The sequence below is a fragment of the Salvelinus sp. IW2-2015 genome, linkage group LG19 (assembly GCF_002910315.2).
Source record: "Salvelinus sp. IW2-2015 linkage group LG19, ASM291031v2, whole genome shotgun sequence".
NCBI lineage: Eukaryota > Metazoa > Chordata > Actinopteri > Salmoniformes > Salmonidae > Salvelinus > Salvelinus sp. IW2-2015.
The window spans coordinates 31,878,923-31,892,516 of NC_036859.1; the positions used below are offsets into that span (position 1 = coordinate 31,878,923).

Genomic DNA, 13,594 nt, shown 5'->3' on the forward strand with positions numbered 1-13,594 from the left:
ACCCCCCCCCCCCCCCCCACCTTGTACCAACACAACTGATTAGCTCAAACGCATTAAGAAGGAAAGAAATTCCACAAATTAACTTTTAAGAAGGCACACCATCAATTGAAAGCATTCCAGGTGACTACCTCATGAAGCTGGTTGAGAGAATGCAAGAGTGTGCAAGCTGTATCAAGTCAAAGGATGGCTACTTTGAAGAATCTCAAATATTATAAAATGTATTTTAATTAACACTTTTGGTTACTACATGATTCCATACAGTGGGGCAAAAAAGTATTTAGTCAGCCACCAATTTTGCGATGTTCTCCCACTTAAAAAGATGAGGCCTGTAATTTTCATTCATAGGTACACTTCAACTATGACAGACAAAATTAGGAAAATAAATCCAAAAATCACATTGTAGGATTTTAATGAATTTATTTGCAAATTATGGTGGAAAATAAGTATTTGGTCTACCTACAAACAAGCAAGATTTCTGGCTCTCACAGACCTGTAACTTCTTCTTTGAGGCTCTCTCTGTCCTCCACTCGTTACCTGTATTAATGGCACCTGTTTGAACTTGTTATAGTATAAAAGACACCTGTCCACAACCTCAAACAGTCACACTCCAAACTCCACTATGGCCAAGACCAACTGTCAAAGGACACCAGAAACAAAATTGTAGACCTGCACCAGGCTGGGAAGACTGAATCTGCAATAGGTAAGCAGCTTGGTTTGAAGAAATCAACTGGGAGCAATTATTAGGAAATGGAAGACATACAAGACCACTGAATAATCTCCCTCGATCTGGGGCTCCACGCAAGATCTCACCCCGTGGGGTATAATGATCACAAACGGGTGAGCAAAAATCCCAGAACACCACGGGGGACCATGTGAATGACCTTGCAGAGAGCTGGGACAAAGTAACAAAGCGCTACCATCAGTAACACACTGACGCGCCAGGGACTCAAATCCTGCAGTGCCCAGACGTGTCACACTGCTTAAGCCAGTATATGTCCAGGCCCGTCTGAAGTTTGCTAGAGAGCATTTGGATTGATCCAGCAAGAAGATTGGGAGAATGTCATTATGTCAGATGAAACCAAAATAAGAACTTTTTGGATAAAAACTCAACTCGTCGTGTTTGGAGGACAAAGAATGCTGAGTTGCATCCAAAGAACACCGACCTACTGTGAAGATGGGGGTGGAAACATCACTGCTTTGGGCGTTTTTCTGCAAATGGACCAGGCGACGACTGATCCGTGTAAAGGAAAGAATGAATGGGGCCATGTATCGTGAGATTTTGAGTGAAAACCTCCTTCCATCGAGCAAGGGCTTGAATATGAAACGTGGCTGGGTCTTTCAGCATGACAATGATCCCAAACACACCGCGCCGGGCAACGAAGGAGTGGCTTCATAAGAAGAGCATTCAAGGTCCTGGAGTGGCCTAGCCAGTCTCCAAATCTCAACCCCCATAGAAAATCTTTGGAGGGAGTTGAAAGTCCGTGTTGCCAGGCAACAGCCCAAAACATCACTGCTCTAGAGGAGATCTGCATGGAGGAATGGGCCAAAATACGAGTAGGTGTTCTACACCACTGGTCAAAAGTTTTAGATCTCCCAATAATCTGGCCATGCTAGATCTATGACTAATATGAGAAGCAAAGAGCCAAGAAGTGCTAGTGGGCTGTGGGGGCGAAGACCAATATGTCTTAAACACCAGAGTCATGACTCCTCCAGAATACACTCTGGAGCATGGCAGGAATGCACACTATGGCTGAACAGCACTGTATCTTACAYCACCAGACCCAGCTCCGTGTCGTCCTGGTGAGAGAGCCCTAGCACAGCACACTTCAACTGGGAGAATGTGCTTGTTTTGAAAACAAGTGGTTTTATGTGGTTTTATGGGCAGAGCTGTATCATCTGGATTCATCTGTCCTCAAAGCAGTGACTGTTTTACAACGTTTGTCACCTGGCCTGTGGCTTATCCTTATCTGTAAYTGAATAAATGTGGGGGGATGTTCTCTTCTCCAGACCTCCAACTCTCCCAAGGACCACCTAGCCTGCTACAGCATTTTCTGGGAGTTGAAGTTCTCGACAGTTGTTTATTGAAGAGGAGCTATTAATCCTTTTCATAWTTTTTTTTGTCTTTGAACTAGCAATAATAATTAATTGTAGTTGATATCTAAACTGTTTTTTGTTTTTTTTCAGAAACAATCATAGACATTATTCTAACTGCCACAAAGAACTATGGGCTGGGTCAAGACGTTGACAGGTAATTACCACGGGAACGAAGTAAAACTCTCTCTCTCTCTCTCTCACACTCACACTCACACACGCGCAGAGTGTTGAAGTCAGAAGTTTACATACAACTTAGCCAAATACATTTAAACTCAGTTTTTCACAATTCCTGACATTTAATCCAAGTAAAAATTCCCTGTCTTTGGTCAGTTAGGATCACCACTTTATTTTAAGAATGTGAAATGTCAGAATAATAGTAGAGAGAATGTTTTATTTCTTTCATCACATTCCCAGTGGGTCAGAAGTTTACATACGCTCTAATTTTAGTATTTGGTAGCATTGCATTTAATTGTTTAACTTGGGTCAAACATTTTGGGTATAGCCCTTCCACAAGCTTCCCACCAATAAGTTGGGTGAATTTTGGCCCATTCCCTCCTGACAGAGCTGGGTTTAACGTTAGTCAGGTTTGAGGCCTCCTTGCTCGCACACGCATTTCAGTTTCTGCCCCACCAAATTTTCTATGGGATTGAGGTCAGGGCTTTGTGATGGCCACTCCAAACCTTGACTTTGCTGTCCTTAAGCCATTTTGCCACAACTTTGGAAGTATGCCTGGGGTTATTGTCCATTGGAAGACCCATTTGAGGACCAACCTTTAACTTCCTGGACTGATGTCTTGGATGTTGCTTCAATATATCCACATCTACACCTCATGATGCCATCTATTTTGTGAAGGCACCAGTCCCTCCTGCAGCAAAGCACCCACACAACATGATGCTTGCCACCCCGTGCCTCACGGTTGGCATGGTGTTCTTCGGCTTTGCAAGCATCCCCCTTTTTGCTCCAAAATAACGATGGTCATATAGGGCAAAAACAGTTCTATTTGTGTTTATCAGACCAGAGGACATTTCTCCAAAAAGTACTATCTTTGACTCAAATTATGTCAATTAGACTATCAGAAGCTTCTAAAGCCATGACATAATTTTCTGGAATTTTCCAAGCTGTTTTAAAGGCACAGTCAACTTAGTGTATGTAAACTTCTGACCCACTGGAATTGTGATACAGTGAAATAATCTGTCTGTAAACAATTGTTGGGAAAATGACTTGTCATGCATAAAGTAGATGTTCCTAACCGACTTGCCAAACCTATAGTTTGGTAACTTTTCTGGGATAGGTGGGACGGTAGCGTCCCACTTCCGGAAAAAAAGATTGTTACTATAAAAATCAACTTTCATGAAATCACACAGAAAGACACCAAATTAAAGCTACACATGTTGTGAATCCAGCCAACATGTCTGATTTCAAAAGGATTTATGGGGAAAGCACACCAAACAATTATGTTAGCTCAGTACATAGCCACAGAAAAACACAGCCATTTTCCCAGCAAAAGATAGTAGTATCAAAAAGCAGAAATAGAGAAAATTAATCACTAACCTTTGATCTTCATCAGATGACACTCATAGGACATCATGTTACACAATACATTTATGTTTTGTTCGATAATGTGCATATTTCTATCCACAAATCTCGGTTTACATTGTCGCCATGTTCAGAAATGCCTCTAAAATATCCGKAGTAATTGCAGAGAGCCACGTCAAATAACAGAAATACTCATCATAAACTTTGAAAGATACATTTTTTACACAGAATTAAAGATAGACTTGTTCTTAATGCAACCGCTGTGTCAGATGTTTTTATTTTTTTATTACGTGAAAAGCACACCATGCAATAATCTGAGACAGCGCTCAGATTTAACATTTCTCCACCATGTTGGAGTCAACAAATACGAAATTACATCATAAATATTCCCTTACCTTTGATTATGTTCATCAGAATGCACTGCCAGGAATCCTAGTTCCACAATCAATCGTTGTTTTGTTCGATAATGTCCATTATGTCCAATTAGCTACTTTTGCTACTTAGCTACTTTTGCGTGTCCAAACGCTCGCGCAGATGCAGGCAAACATCGGACGAAAACTTAGTTATATTATAAGTCGAATAAACTGGTCAAACTTAGTAGAGAATCAATCTTCAGGATGTTATATATATCCAATAACGTTCCAACCGGAGCATTTCTTCAAGTCTGTATAAGTAATGGAACGCAAGGCGATATCGTGAGGAAAGCGCGTGAGCAAGAACTGGCAATCTGCCAGACCAGTGACTGAAACACCTCCCATTAGGTCCCACATCACACTAGAGGCTTCATTCAGAGTTCTACAGACTGTTGACATCTAGTGGAAGGCGTAGGAAGTGCAAACAGATGCATATATTACAGGGAATTGAATAGGCTTTAACATCGACCCTTCTCAGAATTCTCACTTCCTGTTTGGATTTTTTCTCAGGTTTCTGCCTGCCATATGAGTTCTGTTATACTCACAGACATCATTTAAACAGTTTTAGAAACTTCCGAGTGTTTCTATCCAATAGTAATAAAATATGCATATATTAGCATCTGGGACAGAGTAGGAGGCAGTTCACTATGGGCACGAAATTCATCCAAAAGTGAAAATGCTGCCCCCTATATCAAAGAAGTTAACAAGAAATTTGTAGAGTGGTTGATTTTTTTTTTTAATGACTCCAACCTAAGTGTGTAAACTTCTGACTTCAACTGTACATACTAGCACTTACAGACATACTTTCTCTTTTCAAACATTCTAACTGGCCAGACATTCTTCTCTTCCAGTTTAATTTGTAAAAGATGCATTATCGTGGGCAACGGTGGTATCCTGGCTAACAAGTCTATGGGCTCCCGAATCGATGATTACGACATTGTGGTGAGGTGAGTCTTTACTTCTAATATAAGGGCAACGCGATGCCAGTTCCAGGGGTAAAAAAAAAAWAATGAAGTCCTTGTTKTTGAAATTCTTACACAGGGACACTCGAAGTCAATCTTAAATCAATCATCGTTTGTCAGCAYGCTGGAGAGGTTCCAACCAACTCAAAGCACCATAGGACACATGTCAATTTACTTTTTTTCTTTGTAACTAGGCAAGTCAGTTAAGAACATTCTTATTTACAATGACGGCCTACCGGGGAACAGTGCCTTATTCAATACATTTACTGCCTTATTCAGGGCCAGAACGACAGATTTTTATCTTGTCAGCTCGGGGATTCGATCCAGCAACCTTTTGGTTACTGGCCCGATGTTCTAACCACTAGGCTACCTGCCGCCCCCAATCAATCAGGAGCTCTGCTTGGGCAGTCCCAGCAGTTGTCTTATATATGGCTATACATAATACAAGTTATATTTGTGATTTAGCTTAATTAATCATTACCATTTTGTTTCATTCATGTGACCAACCAATACTGGTTCATAACAAGTGACAAACCAACACCTCACAAGGCTTCTTCTCTTTAAGCTGAGACCTTGAAACTGAGTTCATTCGTTCTCAAAACAAGGTCTGGGCTAACTGACAAATTGCAGATGCTGATAAGTGAGGATTCGTTCAGTTAGTCACTTGCATGAACACAGAAATTGGTTATTAGAACAGCGCATGAATAGAAGACAGAAATTACTTATAAGAAAAGCACAAACGTTAAAATTCCAATAACACTGAATTTGATTTGATTACATCCTGCTTATTGTCGATTCCTCCTGAACTCTGAAGGTTGTTAATGTTGATTGACTTAGGTTAGGGCTTAGATTGATAACTTTCCTTGCATGAGTGTAAACCTACTGTTTTATCACTACACTATGAAGGGTACTGGGCATTTGTTGGCAAGCCCAGTATCAGAAAGAAACTAAATAGAAGCTAAATGACCAGTTATTGTTTCGATTGGCAAAAATTGTAGTCATATTTGAGAGGGAGTGAAACTAAATTGTCAAGTCCCCAGTCTTGTTGTGATGTCAACACACAATGTATAGAGCCCCACAGTGGAGGTGTCATAATACCCATAAAACCTGCGGTCAAACAGGGAATGGTTCCAATCGTTTTTCCACCATTCATTTTTCCCATTGGGAATTTTAGAAACATTTAAAATCAGGGCTGTGTTTTGTGTAGGCTTACCCTGGCGTGATGTTTTGATAACCTTGTAAATCTCTCGGAGAAGGTAACTTTAATTAATATATTTGGCTCTATTTACTCTCGGATTCGAAAATGCTAATTAGCATCAAAGTAGACAACATTCAAGACTACAAATCACAGCAAGCTCCCGCACGTCATCTTTGCTGATGGGTATTGTCAATTTAAACTATCAAGAGACTGTTCACAGAATTGTCAATTTTTAAAGAAATTTAGCCAACTTATTCATTACTAAATTTAGCTATTAGATAGTTACAACAGAGATTCTTACCTTTGCCTTTATTCGGCAGTCTTGTTCAGATCATCATGGCATTTGTAGTTCTTTATGATAGCCACATTAGCAGCTAATTAGCATTTCATTTTTGGGGGATAAATACAGGCAAATATATTGATAAGTCTTGTTGTCCTAGAGAGATTTACGCGGTTCTCAAAACGTCACGCCAGCGTAAGCCTACATGAAACACAGCCCTTCTTTTAAGTGTTTCTAAAATCCCCTATGGGAAAAATGAATGGTAGAAAAACGATTTTTGTTTGACTACTAGGTTTTATGGGTATTATGACTCATACTRTGGTACTCTATTCGCCCACATAGCGTTTCTTCTCCAACCGCAGGTTGAACGAGGCTCCGGTGACTGGTTTCGGCAAGGACGTGGGCACCAAGACCACCATGCGCATCACCTACCCCGAGGGGGCCATCCAGAAGCCTGAGCGATACGAGAAGGACTCACTCTTCGTCTTCTCTGCCTTCAAACCGCTGGACTTCAAGTGGCTCAGACAGATGGTCTTCAGAGAGAAGCTGGTGAGGCATACGTCAAGGCTGACTGTTGTTACCTTTGCTCATTGGGACCACTAAGAAATCCATCACACACAGTTAGTTGGTCATGTTAGTATGAGCTTGTGTGCATTTCCACTGCTCTGAAAGATGATCATTATTTATTCTGCATATTGTCCAGCCCCACCTCCTTTCTAGGTCTTCCATTGCTTCATAACATTGAGGCGACCACATACGCATGAATCCCACTGGATGTTTTGGCTAGTTTGAGTGCTTTCTGTGGCACTGAGTGACTAGTTTAAAGTTGTTTTTTTTAACGCCATTTTGGTCGTAAACAGACTGTCTTCTGTCGCAGTCACTTGCTCGTCCTGTGACATTCAATAGATGTGGTTGTGAATTCTCACAAYGCTTTCCCATTTTCTCATGAATATGAAAATCACTTTAAATTGTGGTTTTATAGAAAAACAAACCTTCTGAATTCGGTTTCTCTCTGCTTTTCATTCTGCCATGACATATAAAACGATTTTCCCATTTTAAGGACCTTTTGACAAGCCACTGACTGCCATGCTTGAGTGACAGCCTGCRAATTGGCCTCTTAATCTATGGCTGGGTGACTGAATGGGTCTTTCCTTATCTCTGACAGGAAGGATGGCAGACATTTTAATGACTGAGAGGACACAATCTGTTATCACTGAAAGAGCTTGCACAAGCACTCTCGCTTGTCTGTAGTCACTCCACCTGGCTCAATTCAAGGACATTCCCGATGGAGCAAAAACRGTGCCTGCCTTTGAACTTCAATTTTGGCTAGGTTGAGTTTCTCCATATAGGGGGCTTCCTGCTCATTTTCTATAGTGATTCTTCTTGCAAATCTGGCAAGCCAGCGTCTTGGGAACCGACTTCCTATCCAGCACAGCTGTGTGACTTTCAGGGACCAGTGGCCAGCAGGAATTTTTACTGGGTGACATTTTTCAAAATACAAGCTTCTGGAGAGATGGAGGGGTTAGGAGGAGGGAGCGAGAGAGGGGTTAGGAGGAGGGTAAAATAAGGGTTAGAGTGAGGGGGGTACTAGTAAGTGAGAAAGAGAGAAATAGTTGGCTGCTTGATAGCCCCTTATCCTTTTGAATTGGGCAGATTTGTCTGGACTAATCAGCTGGTAAGTAGCGGGACAGTGGAAATGGTGGACGGAGATAATTGATCTGGCCTCTGGCTCCTGACAGATCAGCCTTTGATCTGCAGGGGAAGGAATAATTTTTCTCATGAAGTAAATTGCTGGTCAAAAGTACCGTCTCTTTTCCATGACAGCGTTTTAGCTGTGATGGCGCGCATGCACTGAACTCATAGTCACACCAACTCACTATTTCACTGAACTCATAGTCACACCAACTCACTATTTCGGGTTGACCTTGCCCCATGGAGCTCATTGTAATTAACTATGCAAATGTCTGTGAATTTCAGAAGCTGGACTTCTTTATTGAAACTGCGGAAATCATTGACAACCATAATAGGGCTCTGAGAACAATGCAAGGCATTATTTTAATTTGATTTATTTAACTAAGCAAGTCAGTTAAGAACATATTCTTATTYACAATGACAGCCTACCAAAAGGCCCCCTGCGAGGACAGGTGTTGCGATTTAAAAAATATAAGACAAAACACACACCACGACGAGAGAACACAACACTACATAAAGAGAGACCTAAGACAACAACATAGCATAGCAGCAACACATGACAACACAGCATGGTAGCAACACCACATGGCAGCAGCACAACATGGTAGCAGCACAAAACATGGTACACACATTATTGGGCACAGACAACAGCACAAAGGGCAAGAAGGTAGAGACAACAATATCACACTAGTTACCCAAGATCATTTGCTTTTAAGTGAATACTTTGTAAAGTATTTTTAGCGAAGGTATTGAACCGTTTTAAAATGGTGCTGACTGCTGAGATGTTTTATTTGTAACTGTCCATCAATTCTCCTGACACACACAGACCGAGACAGCCGCAGTTGTACACCGTGTTTCCAGCGAGTCCACTTCAATACGTTCGTATGTAGTAAGTGTATCAAGGTTTGAAGTGTCTTTTTAAGTGTTTTGTCACTTGCAAAATGAGGCCCATCATTGTGAATTCCTGCTGATGAAAAATTATCCTAGATTCTCTGTTCGCTCCTAGAGAAGGATTAGTATTTTACACGCGCGCACACACATTCCATTTATTGCCGCAACCAGTTTCTCGGCTTGTTTAACTTTGGACGTGTTTTTTCTTTGACGGGTAAATAAAAAGCAATGGCATTTAGATGTTCAACCAGACATTCAACTAATATCAGGTATTTACATTCAATTAACCTGAGTAGAGACAGTATTTTCCTATGGGTGATTTGGGGGAAATGAGTCATGAAGATGCTTAACGTGATAAATTCTCAGTAAACAACCAGTTACCATGGTAACAGTGTAGGCAGTCATATCTGTTGACTGGAAACTGTTTAACTGTATCTGCTTTTTAGTCATTTTGGAAACCCTCATCAGAAGACAAGTCAATCCTGTTGACTGACTATTAGCGTAGCTTCATTGCTACCGAAGTAACTGCATCATAAGTGCCCTAAACTATTGCTGTGGATATATACACTGCTCAAAAAAATAAAGGGAACACTTAAACAACACAATGTAACTCCAAGTCAATCACACTTCTGTGAAATCAAACTGTCCACTTAGGAAGCAACACTGATTGACAATAAATTTCACATGCTGTTGTGTAAATGGAATAGACAAAAGGTGGAAATTATAGGCAATTAGCAAGACACCCCCAATAAAGGAGTGGTTCTGAGGTGGAATGACCACAGACCACTTCTCAGTTCCTATGCTTCCTGGCTGATGTTTTGGTCACTTTGAATGCTGGCGGTGCTTTCACTCAAGTGTGTGCATGAGACGGAGTCTAAACCCACACAAGTGGCTCAGGTAGTGCAAGCTCATCCAGGATGGCACATCAATCCGAGCTGTGGCAAGAAGGTTTGCTGTGTCTGTCAGCGTAGTGTCCAGAGCATGGAGGCGCTACCAGGAGACAGGCCAGTACACACACACAGTCTATTAGTGGTTTTACTCGGCACTAGGCTTGTTCTAGCCAAATAGAACACTCCTATGCCTGCTCATTTAGTATAGCCCCCACGCATCTGAAGATTACTGACTCGATCCTCTATAATTGACACCGATTAAGAGCAGCGGAAGCTAAAAACTGGCCTGTATTTTACCTTATTACAGAATTAACACTCTTACGCGTATCTGGGGCATGTTCTAGATAGCAATCATACATTTGTTGTTGTGTTCCATTCATCACGGTTTCACCTAGAGAGGCCACATTAACATCAAATACTAGAACTCTCATCCTCGAGACATACCTCCTTACTCAGCTTATTTCCTTCTCAATCTTAAACTTTGTGAAACAGGTTGCTGCTTTGTTGATGTCTCTTGTCTGATGGCTGGCCGCTGACAGTTGAAAGGAATCGAGGCCTATCATGATTGCACTAGAGTCTACTTCAGCACGAGATTGACGCGGAGAAGTTATACTCGTGTCCTATACTATTGTGAGGTGAGCTGGAAGTCATCATGCTATATTATATAAGCTTCCTCTCACCCTGTACATGGCGCACGTGCTCTATCCCTGTGCTCTGGAGACGAGTGTGGAGGTGAGTGGATCATAGACTACTGATTATACCTATGTGTCCCTCAAGATTTATCTCTCGAGAGTGTAGGATAGATTGCTCAACGATCTATTGGCAGTGACAGGATTTCGACATGTCTCACATTGATATATGATTTGCTTATGACTGATCCTTCTCCATAACATAGTTTTTATTTAGAGACTGTCCATCGAATACAAGTCATAGGTATACTCATTATGTTTGTACATAGAAGCTACATTGTCAAATGCTCATAAAACGCTTGTACCTGACGGTTACAGGTCGGGTAGGGGAACGTTCACTCTCAAATTAAAAATAAGAGTGCTGCTAAGTTCACACGACTAAAGCGTGATGGAACTTTAACACTTGCCCTCGTTGTAGGCACTCTCCACTCTTCCAAATCCTGTGGGCGAACCACCTTACAATCGGAGTTTGACCCCCCCCCCTTTGCACAGTTTGCGCTGTTTCGTGAAGGGAGTAGTACACAGAGCGTTGTACCAGTTCTTCAGTTTCTTGGCAATTTTTCGCATGGAATAGCCTTCATTTCTCAGAACAGAATAGACTGATGAGTTTCAGGAAAAGGTCTTGTGTTTCTGGCCATTTTGAACCTGTAATAATCCCACAAATGTTGATGCTCCAGATACTCAATTAGTGTAAAGAAGGCCAGTTTTATTGCTTCTTTAATCAGGACAGCAGTTTTCAGCTGTGCTAACATAATTGCAAAAGGGTTTTCAATGATATAAACTTGGATTACCTAACACAGACGTGCCATTGAAACAGCGAAGTGACCGGTTGCTGATAATGGGCCTCTGTTACGCCTATTCAGATATTCCATTAAAATCAGCCGTTTCCAGCATACAATAGTCATTTACAACGTTACAATGTCTACATTGTATTTCTATCAATTTGATATTTTAATGGACAAAAATGTGCTTTCAAAAACGAAAGGAAGTATTTCTAAGTGGACCCAAACTTTTGAACAGGTAGTGTCTATTGTTATATCATAGCTTGTCTATTGTTATATCATAGCTGGTCTATGTTTATATCATAGCTGGTCTATTGTTATATCATAGCTGGTCTATTTGTGCAGATCAACCAGTAGATACTCCATAGCTGAGAACACAGCCTGGGACAGAAATAGTATCTATATTGATCTTTCTCAGACCACTAAAACATCGTAAAGGAACCAAAAGTAGCATGCTTACACACCCACACACACACACACACACACTTACACATACAAGTATAAACCAACCAGCGGTATCTGCGGAAATGCAAGTAGTCAATCCTGACTAGCATCCAGACTTTATATCAAGCAGAATCAGTAACTTAGCCAGCTAACTTTGATACACCTTCAAATGTAAGCTAGCGTTTAATTCCCTGGTTTTGACAGAACACTGGTTTATTGAGTATCTTGATGGTGACACTTCTGATTATTTTGAAATGATAGTTGGCTAATCACATTGAACAGTTTTGAGGATCAGAGGGACTGCTGTAGTCGGTTTGCTGTAAGTAAACAGCTCCAGACCCTGCAAATGTAGGCCAGTAGAACGGGGTGTGTAAAACAGCTCCAGACCCTGCCAGTTGTAGGCCAGTAGAACGGGGTTGTAAAACAGCTCCAGACCCTGCCAGTTGTAGGCAGTAGAACGCGGGGTTGTAAAACAGCTCCAGACCCTGCCAGTTGTAGGCCAGTAGAACGGCGGGGTTGTAAAACAGCTCCAGACCCTGCCAGTTGTAAGCCAAGTAGAACGGGGTTGTAAAACAGCTCCAGACCCTCCAGTTGTAGGCCAGTAGACACGGGGGTTGTTAAAACAGCTCCAGACCCTGCCTTAGTTGTAGCCCCGTAGAACGGGGGTTGTAAAACAGCTCCAGACCCTGCCAGTGTAGGCCAAGTAGAGAACGGGGGTTGTAAAACAGCTCCAGACCCTGCCAGTTGTAGGCAGTAGAACGGGGGTGTAAAACAGCTCCGAACCCTGCAGTTCGTAGAACGGGGGTTGTAAAACAGCTCCACCCTGCCAGTTGTAGCCAGTAGAACGGGGGTTGTAAAACAGCTCCAGACCCTGCCAGTTGTAGGCCAGTAGAACGGGGGTTGTAAAACACTCCAGACCCTAGGCCAGTTGGAGACGCGCAGTTGTAAACAGCTCCAGACCCTTGCCATTTGTAGGCCAGTAGAACGGGGGTTGTAAAACAGCTCCAGACCCTGCCAGTTGTAGGCCAGTAGAACGGGGGTTGTAAAACAGCTCCAGACCCTGCCAGTGTAGGCCAGTAGAACAGGGGTCCTACCAGATTCCCTGCGGCCAAGTAGTTCACACAAGTCCTCCTTGGGGTCGGAATGCTGTCAAGTGTTCCCTTTGTTTTCCCTGTTTGCCATCATGGGAGTGCTGGCATGGGTTTCGCACACCGGATAACCCCAGAGAGACTGGGCGAAGAGCAACCGCCATGACCCTCAGAGTGCAGAGGTCATAGTGTGCATCAAGAAAAGCAAATTGGCAAATGCTTAAGATTCCTCCCAAACAAAAGGGAATAAGTATCAAAGTACCTCCCAAGTGTAGACTCTTTAGGTCTTTGGTAACTGGTCTCAGTCTTACCAACTTGATATTCTCTAGGCGAGTGCTCCTCAAATGCCCCCCCCCCCTCAAGAAGTTCCTTCCCTGTGGGAAATTGTGGCGAGACACTGAACCTCGTAAACGCTGAGTCAAACATGTACACCATGCTAATGACCTCCAGACAACGTTAATTGGGTTTGTTTGTAGCTTGGTGCTGCCATTTAGACTTTTAGTTAGTTATGTATCCCTGTGGCCTGCTCTAGCCTGGTCAAAAAACAAGTCCTGACTACTACCCATTCAGTGATTGCAGAGTGGAAGGAACCTGAATGGTGTAAGCAATATGGCGGAAGCGCTCCTAAGCCCGCC

At 42.2% G+C, this 13,594-nt stretch overlaps 1 protein-coding gene across 4 annotated transcripts in view; it reads left to right on the top strand.

Moving 5' to 3' along the window:
* The window catches only part of LOC111979130 (CMP-N-acetylneuraminate-beta-1,4-galactoside alpha-2,3-sialyltransferase), a 120,026-nt gene that overhangs the window by 63,975 nt on the left and 42,457 nt on the right, over positions 1-13,594 (top strand). For all 4 annotated transcript variants that reach the window (XM_024009441.2, XM_024009443.2, XM_024009444.2 and 1 more), the window contains 3 exons: positions 2,185-2,248; positions 4,895-4,990; positions 6,846-7,032. In XM_024009441.2, coding sequence (XP_023865209.1) covers positions 2,185-2,248; positions 4,895-4,990; positions 6,846-7,032 — 347 coding nt within the window. The remainder of the gene's footprint in view (positions 1-2,184; positions 2,249-4,894; positions 4,991-6,845; positions 7,033-13,594) is intronic.